Raw genomic sequence first — 21,815 nt, forward strand, 5'->3', positions numbered from 1 at the left:
AACTGGCAACACTGCAGGGGGAGGCAGAAGAGGATCAGTGTCTGCAATAAGACAGTACAGCCGCCCTCCTGCTCAGCAGGTGCCTGAGCCCCCCTTTTGAACTGATGGGGCCCAGGCTCAGTACAGAAGGGCTGGCTGTACCGCCTTATCAGTGGCCCTGATGGCAGCTGCAGATCTAGAAGCTAAGATGGCACTGTCTTTGGCTGCAAAGCATAGAATGATTTAGTTCCATTTTAAATGGTCCAAAACTACCTTTTGATAGAGTGTAAAATAGGATTCAATACTTCTGTTTGACTCAAGCCTCATCTTCCTTATCTGACCACACACGTGTGTAATCAAATCTTACACAGATCAAATTAATTTATTGGTAAAGGCACAAAGATTGATCTGATGTGTATTTAGGATCAGATTGGTCAGTAGGATTACAGTTACCCCCATGGATTCAAATCCTTGGATGACGGCATGCATAATGTACCATAAAATTCACTTTATTTTGGCAGATATAACAATATATATTGTATGTTTTATGGGGGATAAACATAAATCTTGTGTTTATTTTTTGTATATAAAAATAAAATTCTAAAGTTACACGTATGTTTGTACCAGTGCATCAGGGTTCCTTTGCTGAAATAGAATACTGTGTATTTGAAGTTCTTTGTTGCTCAAGGGGATCTAGAAACCACTAAACAAAATTAGCAGAGGAAAATAAACATTAAAGCAGCAGAAGAATGGCAAATGTTAAGATATTGCACGGCAGGGGCTCTGCAAAGGAAATTAGAATTGTGTTTACTAATTTAGCATGCTAACTCCTAACTATTGTGGAAATCCACTCCGTTATGGCCCCTACACACGATCAGAAAATCATAGGAAAAATACAGCGTTCAAAGCAATTGTTCGATAATCTGATCGTTAATACGCAGCTATCGAGAGCCAATCATGACAATTCATGCAAAATTCTTCGATGTGACGAGCATGAAAAGTGTACTCATACGATAGGAGAACGTACGATTTTTGTTTAATCAGCACAGCTGTCGTTCGATATAATACAATACAAATAAACTACAAAACATTACATCCAAATTTTTATCCTGTCGTATGAGAATTTTCGTAACTTTAGTAAACTCTTCATTTTCAATATGAAACTAGCATGCAAAAAACAAAACAAAATGGATGATCTATTGTCCAATAATCTCATCGATGTACCGGGCATTAATTCATTTGAGGTACTTAAATAGCGCTGTCAATTTACGCAGTGCTTTACATATACATTTTACATTCACATCAGTCCCTACCCTCAAGGAGCTTACAATCTAAGGTCCCTAACTCACATTCATACATACACATTCGTGATCGACCGATATTGTTTTTTCGTTGCCGATACCAATGCTGATATTTTGGCCATTGCATATCGGTAACGGCCGATATTGGCCGATATTCTCGTACATTTTTTTTTTTTTTTCACTTGACAGATACTCTCTTGTGGAGGGATCTGGGAGTCTAAAAGACCCCAAACCCCTCCTCTGCACTTAAAAGCATTCAACACGCCAAGTTTGGCTGTTTTGAATGCTGTCATTTTTTTAAATCATGGCGCCGAGTACCCGGAAGTGATGTCATGACTTCCGGGTTTTTACATAGAAACATAGAAACATAGAATGTGTCGGCAGATAAGAACCATTTGGCCCATCTAGTCTGCCCAATATATCTGAATCCTATGAATAGTCCCTGGCCCTATCTTATATGAAGGATAGCCTTATGCCTATCTCATGCATGCTTAAACTCCTTCACTGTATTTGCAGCTACCACTTCTGCAGGAAGGTTATTCCATGCATCCACTACTCTCTCAGTAAAGTGATACTTCCTCATATTACTTTTAAACCTTTGCCCCTCTAATTTAAAACTGTGTCCTCTTGTGGTAGTTTTTCTTCTTTTAAATATGCTCTCCTCCTTTACCGAGTTGATTCCCTTTATGTATTTAAAAGTTTCTATCATATCCCCTCGGTCTCTTCTTTCTTCCAAGCTATACATGTTAAGGTCCTTTAACCTTTCCTGGTAAGTTTTTTCCTGCAATCCATGTACTAGTTTATTAGCTCTTCTCTGAACTCTCTCTAGAGTATCTATATCCTTCTGGAGATATGGCCTCCAGTACTGCGCACAATACTCCAAGTGAGGTCTCACCAGTGTTCTGTACAGCGGCATAAGCACTTCTCTCTTTCTACTGCTTATACCTCTCCCTATACATCCAAGCATTCTGCTGGCATTTCGTGCTGCTCTATGGAGACCCGATCAGATTTGATCGGGTCTTTGGCGGCCGTGCAGGCTGGTTGCCTGGGTCTCCCGGTGGGAGACCCGGGCGAGCCGCAGAGGGTGGCGGGAGGGGGGGGGAACGTCCCCTCACACTCCTTGTAATGACAGCCGAGCGGCTTCTCAGCTGCATCGGTTGTCATTACAAGACAGCCGACCATCGGATATGGACGCCGCTACCGGGGTGATGCCTCGAGCTGCAGGCATCACTCCAGTAGAAGCACTTTCCCGAAATATCGGTAACCTTGGTGGCTGATTCCGATATATCGGGGAAAGTGCAGATCGGCCGGCAAAATATCTGGATAGCGCAGCCTACGCTTCAGCCTTTCTCAACTAGGTGTCATGGCTAAGTTAAACACACTGCACATGTGCAATAAGCATTATCAAGAGGCCCACTGCTAGGACAAGGAAGAGACAGGTAGCCTCCTGATGATGCCACCAATGTAAATGGCACCATGGGACCCAGTGTGCCTTGAACCCAGTGTGCCTTGATTTTTGACCGATGACAGCATGGCAATGCTGGAATTGATGGCTGGGTGAGTTATATGGTTTTCAGCTCAACTCCGCAGACCAGGTAGAAAGAAGAGGTATTAAACTGCAAAAAAAAATGTAAATAGGCCTCCTGCAGGTACTGTCATAATGCGCTAGTATGCACTGCATATTACCACATTATGACATTACCTGCAGGAGGCCTATTTACATTTTTTTTTGCAGAGTTTACTACCGCTTCTTTCCACCTAGCGAAAAAAATTGTGCTCAGTAGCCAAAAGCATGAACCCGGAAGACAAGACTTCTGGCCATTTCTGGTTATCTTTGTCTAGTCTTCCGGGTTCATGCTTTTGGCTACTGAGCACAATTTTTTTTCGCTTCTCACTTGGATAGACTTCAATGGACACTTTTTGATCCAGTTTTATTACATTTGTAAATTCATTTTTGTCACATATACAATACAAAGCGACTGAGCACTTTATCTTTTATCACATCGTTTATTGCTATGGACACTTCATTTTATATATGACTATCACTGTGTTATTTATAGCGCTGCAATATTTTTTATATTAGGGATTGAAATATGTTGTAGGCGACTGCATTCTGAAAATGCTAGCTGCCTGGCTGTCAGTACATTTAGGCCTTGTACTAACAGCCTTCAGCCAACTAGCTTTAACAATGCTTTTGGCAAGCTTCCTGCTCTTCTTTAAAGTCTTTAAATACCATTCAGCTGTATCTTAGGAATGTTAAACACAGATCCTAATGAGAGTGTTTGCTATCGCTTCAAACAAGCTGCTAGCAGACTTTACAAGAAACAAAGGACAGTGGTCCTGTAAAAGTAGTTATATTTGACACCATAGCATAAAATCACCTACGTCATAGTTAATAACGAAGCTCTTTTATCAGGAGAATTGGGATAGCAGCCAGTGGTGTAAGAATCACCTGTAACGGTGAACAAGGGTGAAACCAGCAACTAGCAGGCCCACTTAACCACTTAAGCCCCGGAAGATTTTACCCCCTTCCAGACCAGGGCCTATTTTGCGATTCGGCACTGCGTGAATTTAACGGACAATTGCGCGGTCGTGCGACGCTGTACCTAAACAAATTTGACGTCCTTTTTTCCCCCACAAACAGAGCTTTCTTTTGGTGGTATTTGATCACCTGTGCGATTTTTTGATCATGCGCTATAAACAAAAAAAGAGCGTAAATTTTGCAAAAATAACAATATTTTTCACATTTTTTTTATATGAAATTCCCCCCCAAAAAATGTAAAAATCAAAATGTTTTAACATTTTAGGCCAATTTGTTTTCTGCTACATATTTTTGGTAAAAAAAAATCGCAAAAAGCGTATTTTGATTGGTTTGCGCAAAAGTTATTGCGTTTAATAGCTAAGGGAAAGATTTTTGTCATTTTTGTTGTTTTTTTTTTTTTAACGCGTAATGGTGGCGATCTGCGATATTTTTTTTTTTTGTGGGACTGCGGGGCAGATGGATCTGACCCTTGACTGACATTTTTGACACTTTTGGGGGTACCAGTGACATTACTACAGTAATCAGTGCTATACATATGCACTGTTACTGTAAAATGACACTGGTAGTGAAGGGGTTAACTTTTTTGAGAGGGAGGGGTGGTGTGTGTCCCTAGGGGCGTGATTCTAACTGTGATTGGCTGTGGCTTGAGCTGTAAGAACAGTGATCAACGGTCCTACATAGTAGAACCGTATGATCACCGTTCTTACACAAGGGAGAATGACAGGCGGCTTATTTACATTAGCCGCCTGCCTTTCTTTCGATGTCACGGACGATCGCGAGTGCCCGGCGGACATCGGGTCCGCCGGGCACACGCGCGGGGGGGTCCGTGACCGAGCAGGAGCGCGCATTTGGTGGCGCGCGCGCGCTCGCTCCCCAGAACCTCACAGGCTAGCGACGTAGACCTACGTCGCTCTGCCTGTGAGGGGCTGACTGACGCAGTAAATATACTGTAAGCAGTCGGCAAGTGGTTAAAAGCTTTAAACAACCAGTGGAGGTTTCAATCCCTTGGTCAGTAGGGCCCCTTTCACACAGGCTTTCCAATCCGATCCGCCTGTCAGTTTTTTAGGCGGACCAGAATGGATGCTCCATGCAGCCCTATGGAGCGGCGGATGTCAACGGAGGCATCTCCGCTGCTATCCGATCTGATCCTGTCCGTGAAACCCTATTTTCCATCCGTCTGGAGGTTCGGATCGGATAGGATCGGATGAGAATGGACAGACGGTCTCCCCATAGAGGAGAACGGGGCTCTGACAGCTCCATCTCGGCACACAGAGCGGAGACAGAGCTGTCATCTGCCTGCTCAGCAGGGTTCGGCAGATCGATTCCCCTGTGAGCAGAACACATTCCGTCAGGCGCACCGCCCATGTGAAAGGAGCCTAAGGCTATGTAAGTGTTGGCCAAGCGAGGCAACACATTTTGGGGCCCCTGCCAGTCTTAAGAAAGGGGACGAAGTCCCAAAATGTGTTGCCAGATCAGAAGTTCTGACTTCGTTCCCCCCCATAATAATTTTTATTGGAGACTTAATTTTGATTTCTCTTGCTGCTTACCATTTCTGGATCAGTGACAGAAGTATTGCACACTCCATATTACTCCCATAGTGAAAAGATAGTAGCACTAAAATGTCCCCATTCATGATCAGATAGTTACAATGTGGCCTCATCTGTATATGCTATTTACTGTGCGTGCCTTGGGTTAGTTTCTTAAAAGTTGCATCTGCCTTGGAGAGTGACAAAGGTGTAGCTCCACTGCATGAGAATGACAAGACATGACAAGTAAATCTTACACGGGGAGATGTATTGGATATTTAGGTGGCCCCTTAGAGCAGAGATCTAGTCACATTTGGGATCTCTACAACCCCTGTTCCTACCAACTGGACAGATGTGGTAACAAAAACTGGCCAAGAGAGGGGGCATTGTAGTTTTAAATCCTTACTATGTAATAAAGCATAGCAAATGCTTATATGAGGGACATATAGGGGGGGAGGGATTCATCTCGGAAAGCCATGGACTCCTAATCAATCTTAATTTTGACGTCAGATTTCGATTTAGTTTTAGGCCCCTTTCACACTTGTGCGACCTAAAAGTCTCCCGATTTTGCTATGATTTTGAAGCAATTTTGACTGGACTTGAAGCAATGCCTGTGTAATCTTGAGGTCTATGGACTCAAAACGCATCAATGACTTGTATGACTTGTCATGCGACTTTGCAGTCCCAAGTTGCACAAGTGTGAAAGGGGGCCTTAGTTATAGTCTTCTGACTAAAATTCCATTTTAGTTTTAGTTGCATTAGTCATCTGAATTGTTTTAATTTTAGTTGTATTTTAGTCAACCAAAATCTCCAGTACATTTTAGTCGACTAAAATCGAATGGGTTTAGTTAAATGGGTTTAATGGGTTTAGCTCCATGCACACTGGGCTTAAAAAAAACTGCCAGTTCCCTTGGCAGAAAAAACGCTCATATAGAGTGTTTTTTGCGCAAAGTTTAGACAAGTTTAGGGGAATTTTGAATTTTTTCTGCCAGAAAGCTTCAGAAACGCAAACCAAAAGGTTTTTTTTTCTGCCTCTAAACGCTGAACTCAAAAAATGCCTTTAATCGTCCTAAAATGCATGGACACATAGGATAACACAGAAGCAGCTCAATGTTATCCTATGTGTCCATGCACATTAGGACGATTAAAGGCATTTTTTGACTTCAGCGTTTAGAGGCAGAAAAAAAAAAACCTTCTGGTTTGCATTTCTGATTTGAGCTTTCTTCCAGAAAAAAATGCAAAATTCCCCTAAACTTGTCTACAGGCAGGACCCAAAACGCCTGTAGAGGCAGCAATTTTTAGGCCAATGTGCATGAAGCCCTAGTCATCTGAATTGTTTTAGTCATATTTTAGTCCACTAAAATAGTGTTAAATTAGTCTACGAAACTGACATTGCTCTAAATGTTTCCTTGAAATGTCTTCTCAGCCATTGAAGAGTGCATTTTGGAGTAGATCGTGTATGCAAATTCCAGATGTACAATTCTTTTTTTTTTTTTTTATTTAATATATTTTATTTTATTTTCAGAAAAATAAAACCGTAGATGTACAATTCAAAGCCATATTCACAAGATTTATTCTGCTTGCAATGTATTAACTCACCTTGACATTTAGTAACTCTTCTTGCTATGTAGACTGGGTAATCTGAATGTGTTGATTTTGCTTTAGCCCAAGTATAGAATACTTTCATAACATATCATAGACTACATTTTTTTGCTAACCAAACATTTTCTATTGCATTGCAGAGTGACCGTCTTTTGATCAAAGGAGGTCGGATAGTAAATGATGACCAGTCTTTCTACGCTGACATTTACATGGAAGATGGACTCATCAAGTAAGTATTTTTAGCTTACTTTTGTCTACTCAATAAACATTGAAGTACATGCTCGGATGATAACCTATTCAACAGCTGTGTTTAGCCTCTGTCTCTGTTTTTCATGCTTTGAGACATACGAAATGTTATTTGCGCATGCTAATAGTCCATATCACCGGAGATGTTGGCAATCTATCTCAGTTAGAAAAAGCGACATAGTCCAAGGTAACCAATCAGAAGTCATCGCTGATCCAACTCTTCTAAAGTGCTGGTTTCTGTAGAACAATGCACATCACTGCTTTCACTGATCCACTGTGTGGAGAGCACATATGAGAAAGCAATAAATAAAACTCAAACTGTGTTTAGTGTTGGATGATGAAAGGGCACATAAAAATGACGTTACTTCCCCTCCAAGTCTGCTGTTACTAGCTGGAATCAGCAGGGTAGTGTACATGGTCCTTTTCAAATGTCAGTTCCTGTGTTCTCTAGTGCTCTGCTAGTAGCCAAACCTGTAGGATGTGACTTGGGTCAGTAGGATCTAGCAGCTGTACATCACTAACCTCTACAAAGCTTGAGCTGTTTGGAAAAGAATTTTACATCCGCAACAGAGAAATCCCAGAGGTTCTGATAGCTTAGCTTTTTTTTTTTTTTTGTTCTAGAAAGATATTTTAGATTTCTGTGGGTTTCTGGTTTATAAATACATACAGCACAGTCATTTTATATAGCTTTTTTTATTTTATAAAGATAATCTACGCATATGTTTACGTTTATTATGTCTGAACAGTTTACTTTTAAATCAGAATTGAATCCAATGAATAATATAAAATGTACACAGATCAAATTTTGCTAAAAAGTCACAAAAGTTTATGCCTGTAATAGTAAAAAAATAACATTTCCAATCACGGGTCTTCGGTGTCCAACACGTCATGTTTTCTAATTCTATTAACAAGTAAAATAAATAGCATTCTTCTGAACGCAAGGCTGTTGGTGTGCACTGGGTGGAATATATACTGAACAAAATGACCATATTTTCTGGTGTATAAGACGACTTTTTACCCTTGAAAACATCCCCCAAAAATAGGGGGGTCGTCTTATACGCAGAGTATAAAATGTGAGGACTACTTTACATGGCCCAAAACAAACATCCCTATTAATCTCCAAGCTGGGTAAGTACACAAACGTCCCTATTATTCTTCAAGGTAAGTACACAAACGGCCCTATTAACCACCTGCCATCCGCGCTACAGCCTATATACGGCTGCAGCGCGGACTTGAATTTTCGGGAGGCCGTTTTTATACGGCCTCCCAGAAAGAGTCTCCCCGCGCGCTACCGCGAGCGCGCATCGGGAAAAATCTGTGTTGGCCGTGTCCCTTGGACACAGCCGATCACAGATCGTGGTGAATGGCCAATCACAGCGGCCATTCACCACCTGATCGCACCGTCCAATGAGAGATGATCTCATATGTAAACATATGAGATCATCTCTCATCGCCGGCGCTCTTTCCTCACACGGAGCCTGCAGTGTGAGGAAGGAGGGAGAGATGCACAGCGCCAGGGACACACAGGAATGTAATCAGGGCACCGATCACCAGTGCCCTGATTACTAGAGGTAAATAAAACATACACACAGTGCCCACAGTGCCCGCCATCAGTGCCCCCCATCAATGCCCACAATCAGTGCCCATAGTGCTGTCAGTCAGTGCCCATCAGTGCCTGCTCATCTAGGCACTGATGAGCACTGACTGGCAGCACTATGGGCACTGAGTGTGGGCACTGATGGTGCTGCCCATCAGTGTTCATCAGTGCCGCCCATCAGTGCTCATCAGTGCCACCTGTCAGTATCCATCAGTGCCATCCGCCAGTGCCCATCAGTGCCGCCTATCAGTGCCCATCAGTGCCGCCCGTCAGTGCCGCCTCTCAGTGCCCAGCAGTGCCACCTCTCAGTGCCCAGCAGTGCCACCTCTCAGTGCCCAGCAGTGCCGCCTATCAGTGCTCATCAGTGCGGCATATTAGTACCTCCTCATCAGTGCCCATAAGTGCCACCTCATCAGTGCAGCCTATCAGTGCCCATCAGTGCCGCCTCATCAGCGCACATCAGTGGAGAAAAATTTATTTTCAAAATTTACTCGCAGAAAATAAGAAAAACTTTTTTTTTTTCAAAATTTTCTGTCTTTTTTCTTTTTTTTTGTAAAAAATAAAAAACCCAGAGGTGATTACATACCACCAAAAGAAAGCTCTATTTGTGTGAAAAAAATAGTAAAAATGTCATATGGGTACAGTGTAGCATGACCACACAATTGTCAGTCAAAGTGTGAGAGCGCTGAAAGCTGAAAATTGGTCTGGATGGGAAGGGGGTTTAAGTGCACAGAAGGCAAGTAGTTAATCTGCAAGTAGGGTAAGTACACAAACGTCCCTATTATTCTCCAAGGTAAGTACACAGGGTGTAATCTCTCAAAGCGCTGGCTGGATTTGCGGGAATACTGTACTGGTATGTACCATAGCTTCGACTTCATACATTATACCGCGCTGAGCCAATCGCGGTAAGCGATATATTAATTATTAAATACAGAGCCAGCTTGGATTGGCTGAGTCAGAGAGAGTAACATCATCAAGCTGCCTCACTGACTCAATCGGAGCAGGCTTTGTATTAAATAATAGAATACATCACTCACCGCGATTTGCTCAGCGTGGTATAATGTATGTAGCCGAAGCTACGGTACATACCAGTACAGTATTCCCACACATCCAGCCAGCACTTTTAGAGATTGATGGTGCAATGGCATTACACAGAGCAGCCCCATACCTCCTCTTCTGGGGTCCCCTGACTGCAATCTTGGCTCCTTCTCTTTTGTGTCTGCTCGCATAGCAAGTTCTTGCTATGGGGGCATATGCACAGGCTCAATCCCGAGCTGGGCTGTGTGTACCCCCTCTGTGATACTGACAGATGCAGAAGGATTGCATCACAATTCTGCACATTTGAATGAATGTAGAGAAGCAAAGACTACATATAAACAAGTAAAACTTATGTAGGGGGATTTTTACATCTCTGTGTATCATCTGAGGCTGTTCGCTTCACTGGGTATATGAGAGTGTCTACATCCACTTTAAGGCTTCATGTACACAATAGCCTATGTTGACTGCCGGCCGCTGGATAACGCAGCAAAATCATGCCTCGATTCAAAATGTTCCTATCCTGAACGTGATTCTTCCACGTTCGGGAGAGGGAGGTTGAGCCTCCCCGAACTACAGCAGCTCCTAAACTCTGGTAAAAGCCTACGTGTGCATTGATACATAGGCTTTCATGGAGTTGAGTTTAAGAGCTTTGGCAAAAAAAACACCAAAAGCTACTAAACTTAAAGTGGAGTTCCACCCATTTTAATAAGTTTAGATATACGTAATCCCCTTTAAAAATGCTTTTTCCAATGTAAACTATTTTTCTCTTACGTCCTCCGACAGTCGTCGCCCCCTCCCAATTCGTCACCAATGGGTATTGACCTTTGCTCCGCAGGGAGTAGCTAGGCAACAAGAATTGTTAATACAAAGCTTTTAACATAGACACACCCCTAGGGGCTGTCCCCTCAGTCAATACCTCCCTGCACCAGCATTCCCAACTCAGTTTGTCTTTGCCTAGCTTAGGAGTAGCTGCTATCCTGTGCTGGGGCTCAGTCTCAGCCTTCTACCCTTTCTTTGATTTTATTTCAAGTATTTTTCTCTTTTCCTGGCTAGCTGTTATTTTGTCAGCCTTAGTTTACAGATCTTCTGATGAAGAATCAGCATGCGGAGCTGGGTCTCGGACTGGCCGCCCTGCATCCCAGGACTGATAGCCAGATGGATCCCCAGCCTGCCATCGAGCGTTCAGCTTAGGTTTTACCCTGGCACATTGAACGACCCATCCCTGTTCGCTGCAGGGATGCTGCCTGTGAGGTGGCTACCTCACTGGACGCCATGACTGCGGTCCACAAGCGTCCTGGCTGCGGCACTCCCTGTCTGCCCTGATAGCGGTTTGTCGCTGGAGACGGCTCCCCACGCCATCTGGTACAGTAAGCACCTTCTGTGTGGGGACCTTCTGTATGGGTGTCAGTCTGTGGCTGTGTTTACCCTCCATGTCTGTGTGACTGCGGGCTCCCTGTCAGATCCCTGTGTGGCTGCATGCCTGTGGGCTGCGGGGGGGGCATCCTGCTCTGCTGTTTTATTATGCTCTGGGTGCAGTTTGAGTACAGACATGTGTGTGTGCGGTGATCGCTGCGGCGATCCGCCATTTTTATTGACTGTATACTGTGACCGGCCCTGTCTCAATGCAGCGCCGTGTTTTGGCGCCATTCGCCGCCATTTTGGCCGGCGATACTGTCCATGCACATGGCGGCGCCATTTTCTAGTAGCCTTTTTTCCTCTGCCGAGCGGCCATTTTGCTGGAGCCTTCCATAGGCTATATCTATCAGTCGGCATTGCATCACTTCCTCTTTCCCCGGGAACAGCGATCGGTGGCAGCAGTCTGGTGTGCTCTCTCCAGGTTTTACCTGTCTGTCCTGTCATTCCTTGCTCAGTGTTTGTCTTTCCCTGCGGGGTCAGTGCATACAGCAGTGTGCGGTGGGCTGCGCTCGGCGTGGTTTTAAAGGGCCAGTACCTTTATTGCTTTTCTGTACTGAGGCATGGATTCTCAGGATAGCAAGTTTCCCCCCGCCCTGGTGGGGGACCAGGGGGCTGCTGCACCCCCCGAAGGGGCCGATCTGACCACTGTAGTGGCTTCCTTGGTGTCTCAGGTGCAGATGCTGCTGGCTGAACGATCCGCAAAAAGGGCCAGGTTATCCATTTCCTCTGATTTAGAGGGCGATATGGCTGCTGGGGCTGGCGTGCCCTTCTCGGGGTCCCGCTCATCTTTGGACCTTGCGGGGTCTGAGGGAGAGCCTGAGGTGCAGGGGGTTGATGTTTCTCCCCCTGGCTCGCCTGAAGAGCTTGCACTCATGAATGAGCTGATTGCCTCCATAAAGGACACCTTGCACTTGGAGGATGAGCCTACTCATCCTGCTAGGACGTCTGCTTTCGGAACACAGAGGGCTCGCAAATCAGTGCAGGTTTTTCCCTGCCCTGCTGAATTTCACCATACTGTTAATGAACAGTGGCGCAATTTAAAGAAGCCTTTTACTGTGCCAAATAAGTTGAAATTGCTTTATCCTTTTGCGCCTGCCACCGACGAGCGTTGGTGTGTGGCGCCTCCGGTGGATCACGCGGTAGCCGTTTTGAACAAAGCTACTGCGGTGCCCTCTGAGGATACCCCGGTTTTCCGGGACCCTACGGACAGGAGAATAGAGTCTCTTGCCCGTCATGCCTATATGGTGGCTGGTTCTATGCTGAAGCCTATTTTTGCTTCCATTATGGCGGCGCAGGCTGTTGCTGATTGGACCAAGATGCTCAGGCGCACCTTGGCGGCTGATTCCGCTCCGCCTACCACGTTGGCTATGGTGGACCAGATCCATCAGGGTGTCATGTACTTGTGTGATGCGGACTTGAATTTAGCTCCCTTGGCTGCACGCCTGTCCAGCGTGGCGGTAATGAACCGTCGTCTGATTTGGCTGAAGAATTGGTCGGTCGACCAATCGTCTCGCAAGACGCTGGCGGATTTTCCCTATGCGGGGTCTCGCCTTTTTGGCGAGGCTTTGGATACCCTGATAAAAGGGGTTACGGGGGGCAAGAGTACTCTCCTGCCCCAGTCTTCCAAGCATAAGTCTTTCCGTGGAAAGCGGACTTCCTCGTCTAGGCCCTCTCAGGGGTCCTTTTGTGCCTTTCGGTCACAGTCCAAGGGCAAGCCCTTCAAAGGCCAAGGCTCCCAGGAGAAGCCGTGGGCAGGGAAGCAGAAATCCGGCCAGTCCGGTTCAACTTCCCATACCACTTCCGCCTGAAGGGGCGCCCTCACCCGTTTCTGGGGTGGGGGGACGTCTGCGCGGTTTCCTACAACCTTGGCTGGCCCTCGTTCGGGACATGTGGGTTCAGGAAATCGTTCGATCTGGTTACAAGATCGAATTTCTCTCTCGGCCGGCGGGCAGATTTTTCCCCTCAAATCTTCAGCTGTCTCCGGAGCGCTTGCGGGATTTGCACCTGGCGGTGCGGGACCTGCAGGCCCAGGGAGTGGTGGTCCCGGTGCCTCATCGGGACAGATTTCAGGGGTTTTACTCCAATCTGTTCACTGTGCCCAGAAAGGAGGGCAAAGTGCGTCCGATTCTGGACTTGAAAGCTCTGAACCGCTTTGTGCGGGTTCGCAAGTTTCGCATGGAATCCCTGCGCTCAGTGGTGGCTGCCCTGAGTCCGGGGGAATTCATGGCCTCCATCGATCTGAAGGATGCGTACCTACACATCCCCATTTTCAAGGGTCACCAGAGGTACCTTCGATTCGCCATTGCGGAGGATCATTACCAATTCGTGGCGCTACCTTTCGGTCTCGCTTCGGCTCCGCGGGTTTTTACCAAAGTGCTGGCGCCGGTTCTGGCCCTGTTGCGAGCACAGGGCGTTGCTGTCTTGGGGTATCTGGACGATATCCTGATAAGGTCAAACGCCAGTCAGAGCCTGGTGACCGACCTGTCCACCACGGTGCGGACTCTGCAGGAGTTCGGTTGGACCATAAACATTTCGAAGTCGACTCTGTGTCCTTCGGTTCGCCTTCCCTTTCTGGGAATGATTCTGGACTCTGTCCAAGCGAAGGTCTTCCTGCCGGAGGACAAGCTCCGGACTCTTCAGGACGAGGTCAGGTCCCTCAGGGACAACCGACACTCGTCTCTCCGGACATGCATGAGATGTCTAGGTCTAATGGTTTCGTCTTTCGAGGCGATACCTTTTGCCCAGTTTCACACGCGGGGTCTCCAGGCGGAGATTCTGACCGAATGGGATGGGCGGCCGCAATCCCTGGATCTACGGATCTCGTTGAGCCAAGACACCAGAAGGGGTCTTGCTTGCCGGGAGCTTGCCGGAAAATCACTCCCGTGCGCATGCGCTGGGATTGGCCAGAGCCGCCGAACCCGGAAGAAACGGCGAGGGATCATGGCAGCGTCCGCAGCGATGTCCGGGGGTCCGTGTCGGGGCTTAGTTTTAAGGTAAGTAATACATAATGAGCTAGTATGCGATGCATACTAGCTCATTATGCCTTTGTCTTGCAGGTTTTTTTTTTTTTTTTTTGCGTTTTTGGGTTTACAACCGCTTTAAAGTGGAGTTCCACCCATTTTAATAATTTTAGATGTACGTAATCCCCTTTAAAAATGCTTTTACCAATGTAAACTATTATTTATTTTTTTTGCAAGGAAATACCTTTTTTTCTTCTTTATTCATCCGCACTTCCAGGTCCGGCCGCCTATAGGTTATTACGTCACTAGGCGATTCTGATCTCGCATTATTACACTGGCACCAGCTGTACTCAGGGATGGATTTCTTGGAGTCCGCGCTCTGCCCCGCCTCTGCCCGCCTCCTCTGAAGGTCCCCCCGGGCCTTCAGAGCGCATGCGCCGCTCGCGTGAGCGGCTGCATGCACTGCAAATATCTCCTAAACCGTGCAGGTTTAGGAGATATTAATTGTACCTACAGGTAAGCCTTATTATAGGCTTACCTGTAGGTAAAAGTGTAAAAAAGCGGGATACTACCGCTTTAAGTTTAGGATGTTAAAGTGTATGCCCATCCTCTTGTTCTAGTATTCCTTTGCAGTCCACTGGGGCTACAGTATGATTTTCATCTCTGTCTACCTTTTGTAGAGATACCTCGTGTGCACCTTACCCTATTTTTTTAGTCAGGTTGGTTGTCTTAAAGAGGTATTAAATCCAAAAACAAAAATGTAATATATTACAGATTAGAAATTCTTAGATGTGGTGACTGCATTACTTTTTTCCCTTTATTTCACCTGCTAGTTCAGCCAGTATCACACTTTCTGTCTTAGAGTGTCTGCATTCTGGATGATGTATCAAAGCAAATACCTTTTTGGACAGCAGCATTGCCAGTCTTGGGAAGGGTAGTGTTAGACTAGCAGATTTAGATGGACTTGACCAACAATTTGAATATGAACTCCAGCTAACACTTTTAAGCAGTTAGGATAAAGGTTTTACATAAATGAATACAAGCTGACTATTGTAAGCACCCCTATCAGTTTTAAATGGTTTGTCTCAGCCCTCTAGTTGCTACTTTGTCTGGATAGCTTGGTCTGTTAAAGTAAGTTTAAAAAGAACAGACTTGCTGGCTGGATCACTGGGAGAAAATTAAGGAAAAAAAAAATAATGAAAGAAGACGAATGAGTGGCATTTTTTAATTGAAATTTTATTTTTTTTTATTTATGGATTTATTACCGCTTTGAGTTCTCTACAAGCTTTAGGGATCACTCAACTATCCTTTTGGGATATAATGTGATGATGTTTTCTCACATTTGGATATCTCGCTTGCGGCAACCTTATTCTTCTTAAACAGAATTGCGGGATGCATGACGTCCAAAAAAGGTACAAGAGCTTTTTTTGTGTGTCATGCGTCCTGGGATTCTGTTTGCGCGATTTTACCGCGATTCGGCAGACGGAAATCGCGGCAACATCGCACAGCGTTTGGGGTGCCATTGCAAATCACGGGCATCGCACAGACGATTTCTGGATCGCGGGGAGAATCGCGGTGATTCTGCTCGCGATCCGCTACGCCCACATGTGAACGTAGCCTTAGGAGTGTATGGCTGAGGCCATCACTTTAAAGGGTTACTAAACCCACAACAGTAAAATCAGTGTGTATATGCAGTAAAGCATGCTTGTTATAGTCACTGTGGATCCTAAGGGGTATCTTCCTAAGGCTGTTTGATCCTGTCTTTGCTGAGTATCTTCTTCCACTGACTCCAAAAAATAACCTGATATTTACAGAGTCTATGGAATGACGCCACGCATGCTCAGTTTGGTGTGTATTGCTAGAGAGTTTTTTTTTTCTCGGGAGAGTGCATGTGATCAGCACAGGGCCAATCAGCACTGTCCAGACAGATGGTCAGGGGAGAATGAAAACTCCTCCTACTAGCTTTAAGCAGACACTGATAGAAGTCACAAGACTGCTATAAACTGCTGATGAGAAAAGGTATTTAGCAGTTTATATTTACTAAAATAATTGCATTTCCATGTTCTGTGTACTGCGGGAGACCATATATAGTGAATACAGGGTCCTGGGTTTAGTAACACTTCAATACTGGCTGGTCTTTCCTTGCAGTCCTGTTTTTATCTAAGGTCTACTCTGGGCACCTGTTCTCCTGAGTTATCCTAGTGTTTTTTTTTTCCACTGACCACATCATGTTGTTGGTCTTTTTCCTCCTTAGCAGTTATTTATGATTTTCTATCTACTTTAATGGGTTTTTGTTTTGCAGTTTCTTGCTGGTTCCGGCCCAGTTTCCTTTTGGGTGGAGTTATTCATCATGGCAGTAATCTCCTCTGTCCTGGTTATAAACATCAGGTTGATCCTCTGGGGCCTTTCCTTGGTTAATGGCAGTTCCCTTGTCTAGCAGGGGGCATTGGTCCTTCAGGTAGATTAGAGTTGCAGACAGTTCCCAGTTCACTTTATGGGCTGTTGCCCACTACTCAATTGGACTGTTTTTGGACTGTTTCTAATGCCTCGTACACACGCAACGATTATCGGCCGACCGATCGTCCGACTTTTGTCCAGACTGCACACGAATTTTCTCGGCCAACAAAAAACAACTTCAGAAGTGATGTCATGTGCTGGTTGACTTTCCGTGTGTTTTTTCTTCTCTGAGCATGCCCAGTCTTGCTCATCAGATTTTTGTCTGCCGAAATCTGTACTGACTGACGGAAAATCGGCCGTTGTGTTGACGGTCAACAACAATTTTATAGCCTGCACACCAGATTTTTTTTGGCCGAAAAGTCGGAGTCGGTTGTCGGAAGCATCATACTAACAAGCCGAAAATCGGCCGATCGGACGTTGGCCTAAAATTGCCGGCCAATAATCGATGCGTGTGTACGAGGCATAAGTTCTTCTGTCCATCATTGGAAAGAAAGAAAATAAGATTATTATTATACATTATCATACCATAACATCTTTTTCTTAGAGTCCATTGAGGGAAACAGGTCCCACTCCTTTGTGTTTTTGTTCTTGCTCTTGGTACCACTTTTTTTTACAAAACTGAGGCATGTTGTGTGGAGGAGGGGATATATGGATGGGGCTGTTGTACAATTTGGCTGTTTGCCAGTGTCCTAATGTGCTGTAGATGGCACTATAACCCAGCTGTTTCTAAAATTCCTGTTTCCCTCAATAGACTCCTCAAAGGTTTTTATGTTAAAGTACAAAAATGGAGATCTGTACTGCTGTTCAATACAGAGCGTAACAGCTTTACATTGAAATATTGTGCAGTGGATGTGCCGGACTGCTGGAGATCAGGACCACTGTGCTAGAATCGGTCTTGATCTTAAAATTGCTGCCAGCACAGATTATTTCAACTCTATCAGCAGCACAATAGCACATAAAAATATAAAAAAAGGCCACATCTAGTACTGTTTATACAAGCTAAGTGCATTACAGTAATAAAAAAAGCAGACTTTAACTTGGGTTTAACGCTTTTCAAATACAGTGGCGGAAATATGAGTTAAATCTTACAGGGCAGCAAAGAACATTGATTTGCATCGTGTTGTGTGACATTTGTTTCAAGACAGCCAATCTTTTATAGTTGTTTTTTTATTTTTTTCAATGTTTTAACATGCATCTGAGGCACCAGAAGCCCGTCTGAATTAAGTTGTCATTTATATTGGTCTAAAGTTTAGCCTCAATAAGTTCAGGATTTAAAAAAAAGCAAACGCGTTTACTCATCTAGGCGGATGCAGGACCAGTCTGATGTTGCATCTAAGATCAAGAACTGAGCGATAAAAGACTGCTGATCGCTTGGTTCTCAGTCTTCCGTTAGCAGAGAGCTGGTGAGCTTTGCTCTGCTGCACTGCCACTCCAGTGCTCACTGCAATGACAGGCTGCGGAGGGTGCAGGAATGGGTCGCTATAAGTGGCTTAGTAGATAGCACTACTCCTGTTCCCTGTTCCCTGTTCTCAGCTGCATAAGAGCTGGGGGTGGAGAAACAGCAGGACACTTAGCTTTCCAGTGAAAGGCTGTGCAGGGGGGCTGTGTCAGGACAATGGAACAGAGCAGGCTGAGTTCCCAGCATAGCTAGAGAACTGACCATACCGTGCTGTCCTGCTTAGTGTGGTCAGTTTTTAATAGGAAAGCAGAGGGACTGGCAGAAACACTAGGGATTTCTCACAATGGAAGCAATACAAAGGGAAAAGGATACATGGTACAGCAGGCACATATCGGGAATATGAAATGTTGGGTTTACATATTCTTTAACTATCTTAGTAACCTGATTGAATAAATATAAGCTCAGAAATAAAAATGGGCACATTTCTATGTACAGTTGACAGTGACACTTTATAAGAGTAACAAGATGGTGTTAAAATGCTTAGATGATGTGTCAGAATGTACCATGTCTTCATCTTTTGTTCAGCCACACTAACTGCACTTATAATTGTTTATCCAGGCAGATTGGAGACAACTTGATAGTACCAGGGGGTGTGAAAACCATTGAAGCTAATGGGAAGATGGTGATCCCAGGAGGCATTGACACACACACTCACCTACAGATGCCCTATAGAGGGATGACGACAATCGATGATTTCTTCCAAGGGACTAAAGCTGCTCTCGCTGGGGGAACCACATTGATAAGTAAGTAATAAAAATGACTGAGGGAAAAAATGTATGCATTCAGTAGTGACCATGGCTAGATTTCCAGCTTTCATAAAATTATTTATAATATATACAGTACATTAGCCACAGTTGTCGAATTTGAATTGCAGAGGTTGTCTTTTGCTTTCCTATTCTCATTTCTTAGGCATAGTATCACTAACAAAGTAAAGACTTACTGTATAGCAGAATTTCATAATAAGAATATAATCAACTAATGTATACACATATAGAGACCATTAAAGCGGTTGTATACCTTTAAACAAACTAGCATCGCATACTAGCACATTATGAAGTACTTACCTTAGAGCAAAGCCCCTTTAGCGGCACCCAGTCACCGCTTAGGGACCTGACATGTTTCCCCCAGTGTTTCTTCCGGGTTCGTGGGCTCCGGCGCTGTGAGTGACCGGAGCCGCGATGACGTCACTCACCTGCATGCACACGGGAGCCCTAGGTTCCGGCAAGAAGCTCTGAAATTCCAGCACGACATGCCGGACCTTCAGAGCGCATGCACCGCTGATGTCAGCGGCTGCATGCAGGGTGAATATCTCCTAAACAGTGTACGTTTAGAAGATATTCATTTTACCTAAGGTAAGCCCTATTCTAGGCTTACCTGTAGATAAAAATAACAAAGCGGGGTATACAACGCTTTAACCACTTGCCGACTGCCGCACGACTATTTACGTCGGCAGTCAGCCCCTCACAGGCAGAGTGACGTAGATCTACGTGATCCGCGTGGTCACGGACCCCCCCCCCCCCCGCGCGTGTGACCGGCGGACCCGATGTCGCTGCAGAGGGAGAAAGTCCGGCGGCTGATATAAACAAGCCGCCTGTCATTCTCCCCTGTGTAGAAACAGTGATTATACGGTTCTACTATTTAGGACCGTTGATCACTGTTCCTACAGCTCAAGCCACAGCCAATCACAGTTAGAATCACGCCCCTAGGGACACACACCACCCCTCCCTCTCAAAAAAAGTTAACCCCTTCACTGCCAGTGTATTTTTACAGTAACAGTGCATATGTATAGCACTGATTACTGTAGAAATGTCACTGGTAACCCCAAAAGTGTCAAAAATGTCAGTCAAGGGTCCGATCTGTCCGCCTCAATGTTGCAGTACCGCAAAAAAAATTGCAGATCGCCGCCATTACGTGTTAAAAAAAAAAAAAAATTACAAAAATCTTTCCCTTTGTTAGTAAACACGATAACTTTTGCGTAAACCTATCAAAATACGCTTTTTGCGACTTTTTTTTTTTTTACCAAACATATGTAGCATAAAACAAATTGGCCGAAAATGTTAAAAAATTTAGATTTTTAAATTTTTTTTGGGAATTTCATTAAAAAAATGTGAAAAATATTGCTATTTTTGCAAAATTGACGCTCTTTTTTGTTTATAGCGCATGATCAAAAAATCGCACAGGTGATCAAATACCAACAAAAAAAAGCTCTGTTTGTGGGAAAAAAAGGACGTCAAATTCGTTTAGGTACAGTGTCGCACGACTGCGCAATTGTCCGTTAAAGTCACGCAGTGCCGAATCACAAAATAGGCCCTGGTCAGGAAGGGGATAAAATCTTCTGGGGCTTAAGTGGTTAAGTAAAAATGAAGGTTAAGTTTGTATAAGCTTTATAGAATTGCTAATTATTTGACAGGTTAAACGGTAATCCTGTATGTTTTTCAGCTGTTTTAGCTGTTTTCTAATAGATCCATTTTAATTTGCCGTCAAAGTGCATTTGAGGTTTATTTATGCTTGCTTTATTCATAGTTGACCATGTGGTCCCAGAGCCCGAGTCCAGCCTGATTGAAGCCTTTGAGAAGTGGAGAGAGTGGGCTGATGGGAAAGCCTGCTGTGACTACTCTCTGCACGTTGACATCACGCATTGGAATGACAGTGTCAGGCAAGAAGTGGAAACCCTTATCAAGCAAAAAGGTGTTGTACTGCGTATTGTACTTTTACACTGCTGTGTGTTTTACTATATATGCATTATACAACTGCATTTATTCTTTTACTTGGTCAAACTTTTTCTATCCTTCCAGTCCTTGACATTTTGAATATAAAAGCATACAGGTTTCGGGGACATTCCAGTCCAGCTGTTACAGTGAAGCCATGCTAATTTTTAGCCTACTTGACCTCACTTGGTTTGCAACCTCTTTCCTCTACACCGCATTTCGATCCTTTCATTTTCCTCCCAAACTCTTTACATGGTTCCTACCCCTCTATCCCAGCTATTTGTAATATAACATTTTATAAAATATTTCCTTTTTTGTAGGGTAGCTATGATATATATATATATATATATATATATATATATATATATATATATATATATATATATATATATATATATACTGTGTATATGTATGTGTGTATATATATATATATATATATGTATAGAATATAGCTTTCTGTCCCACTGACACTGGTTACTGGGACACATAGAGAGGGCGAATCTCCTAAGTGCATAGATTCATTGTACCCTTCTCTATTATAGCCAATACTAAAAAAAAGTTTTGGTTTTCTAAGACTTTAAATCTGCCAGTTTGCTTCTTTGATAAATTAACAGTAATTTATTCCTTATTGGACTGGAGTTTTAAGTGGATCAGTCATGCCTCAAGGAAGCATGTCTGCTGTGCTGTCTTTATAGCTAAAGGTTTTTGCTTAGAGAATCCTTTGTCTTGTGTTGAAAACACATGAATTTAAAGCTGATTTTATTTATTTATTTATTTTTTAATGAAGTTTAAGGCCTTGTTCACATGGGCCTACTATAGCGTACTCATGCTCATCTGCCTCCTGAATCTCTGAGTTGGGGGGGGATGAAGCAATCAATGCTGGTTTGGGCACAGAGGCCCCAAATCTGTATCCAGGTCCTAGGTTCCTAGAGTCTGTGTGTTTTTGGGGAGACATGGACCTGAATCTGAATCAAAACCACACTA

At 44.2% G+C, this 21,815-nt stretch overlaps 1 protein-coding gene across 2 annotated transcripts in view; it reads left to right on the forward strand.

Annotated features, from left to right (window-relative positions):
- The window catches only part of DPYSL3 (dihydropyrimidinase like 3), a 282,052-nt gene that overhangs the window by 211,453 nt on the left and 48,784 nt on the right, over window positions 1-21,815 (forward strand). For both annotated transcript variants that reach the window (XM_082252872.1, XM_082252873.1), the window contains exons 2-4: window positions 7,091-7,179; window positions 18,682-18,866; window positions 20,647-20,811. In XM_082252872.1, coding sequence (XP_082108998.1) covers window positions 7,091-7,179; window positions 18,682-18,866; window positions 20,647-20,811 — 439 coding nt within the window. The remainder of the gene's footprint in view (window positions 1-7,090; window positions 7,180-18,681; window positions 18,867-20,646; window positions 20,812-21,815) is intronic.

This window comes from Pelophylax lessonae, assembly GCF_965119305.1.
Source record: "Pelophylax lessonae genome assembly, chromosome: 4".
Lineage (NCBI taxonomy): Eukaryota > Metazoa > Chordata > Amphibia > Anura > Ranidae > Pelophylax > Pelophylax lessonae.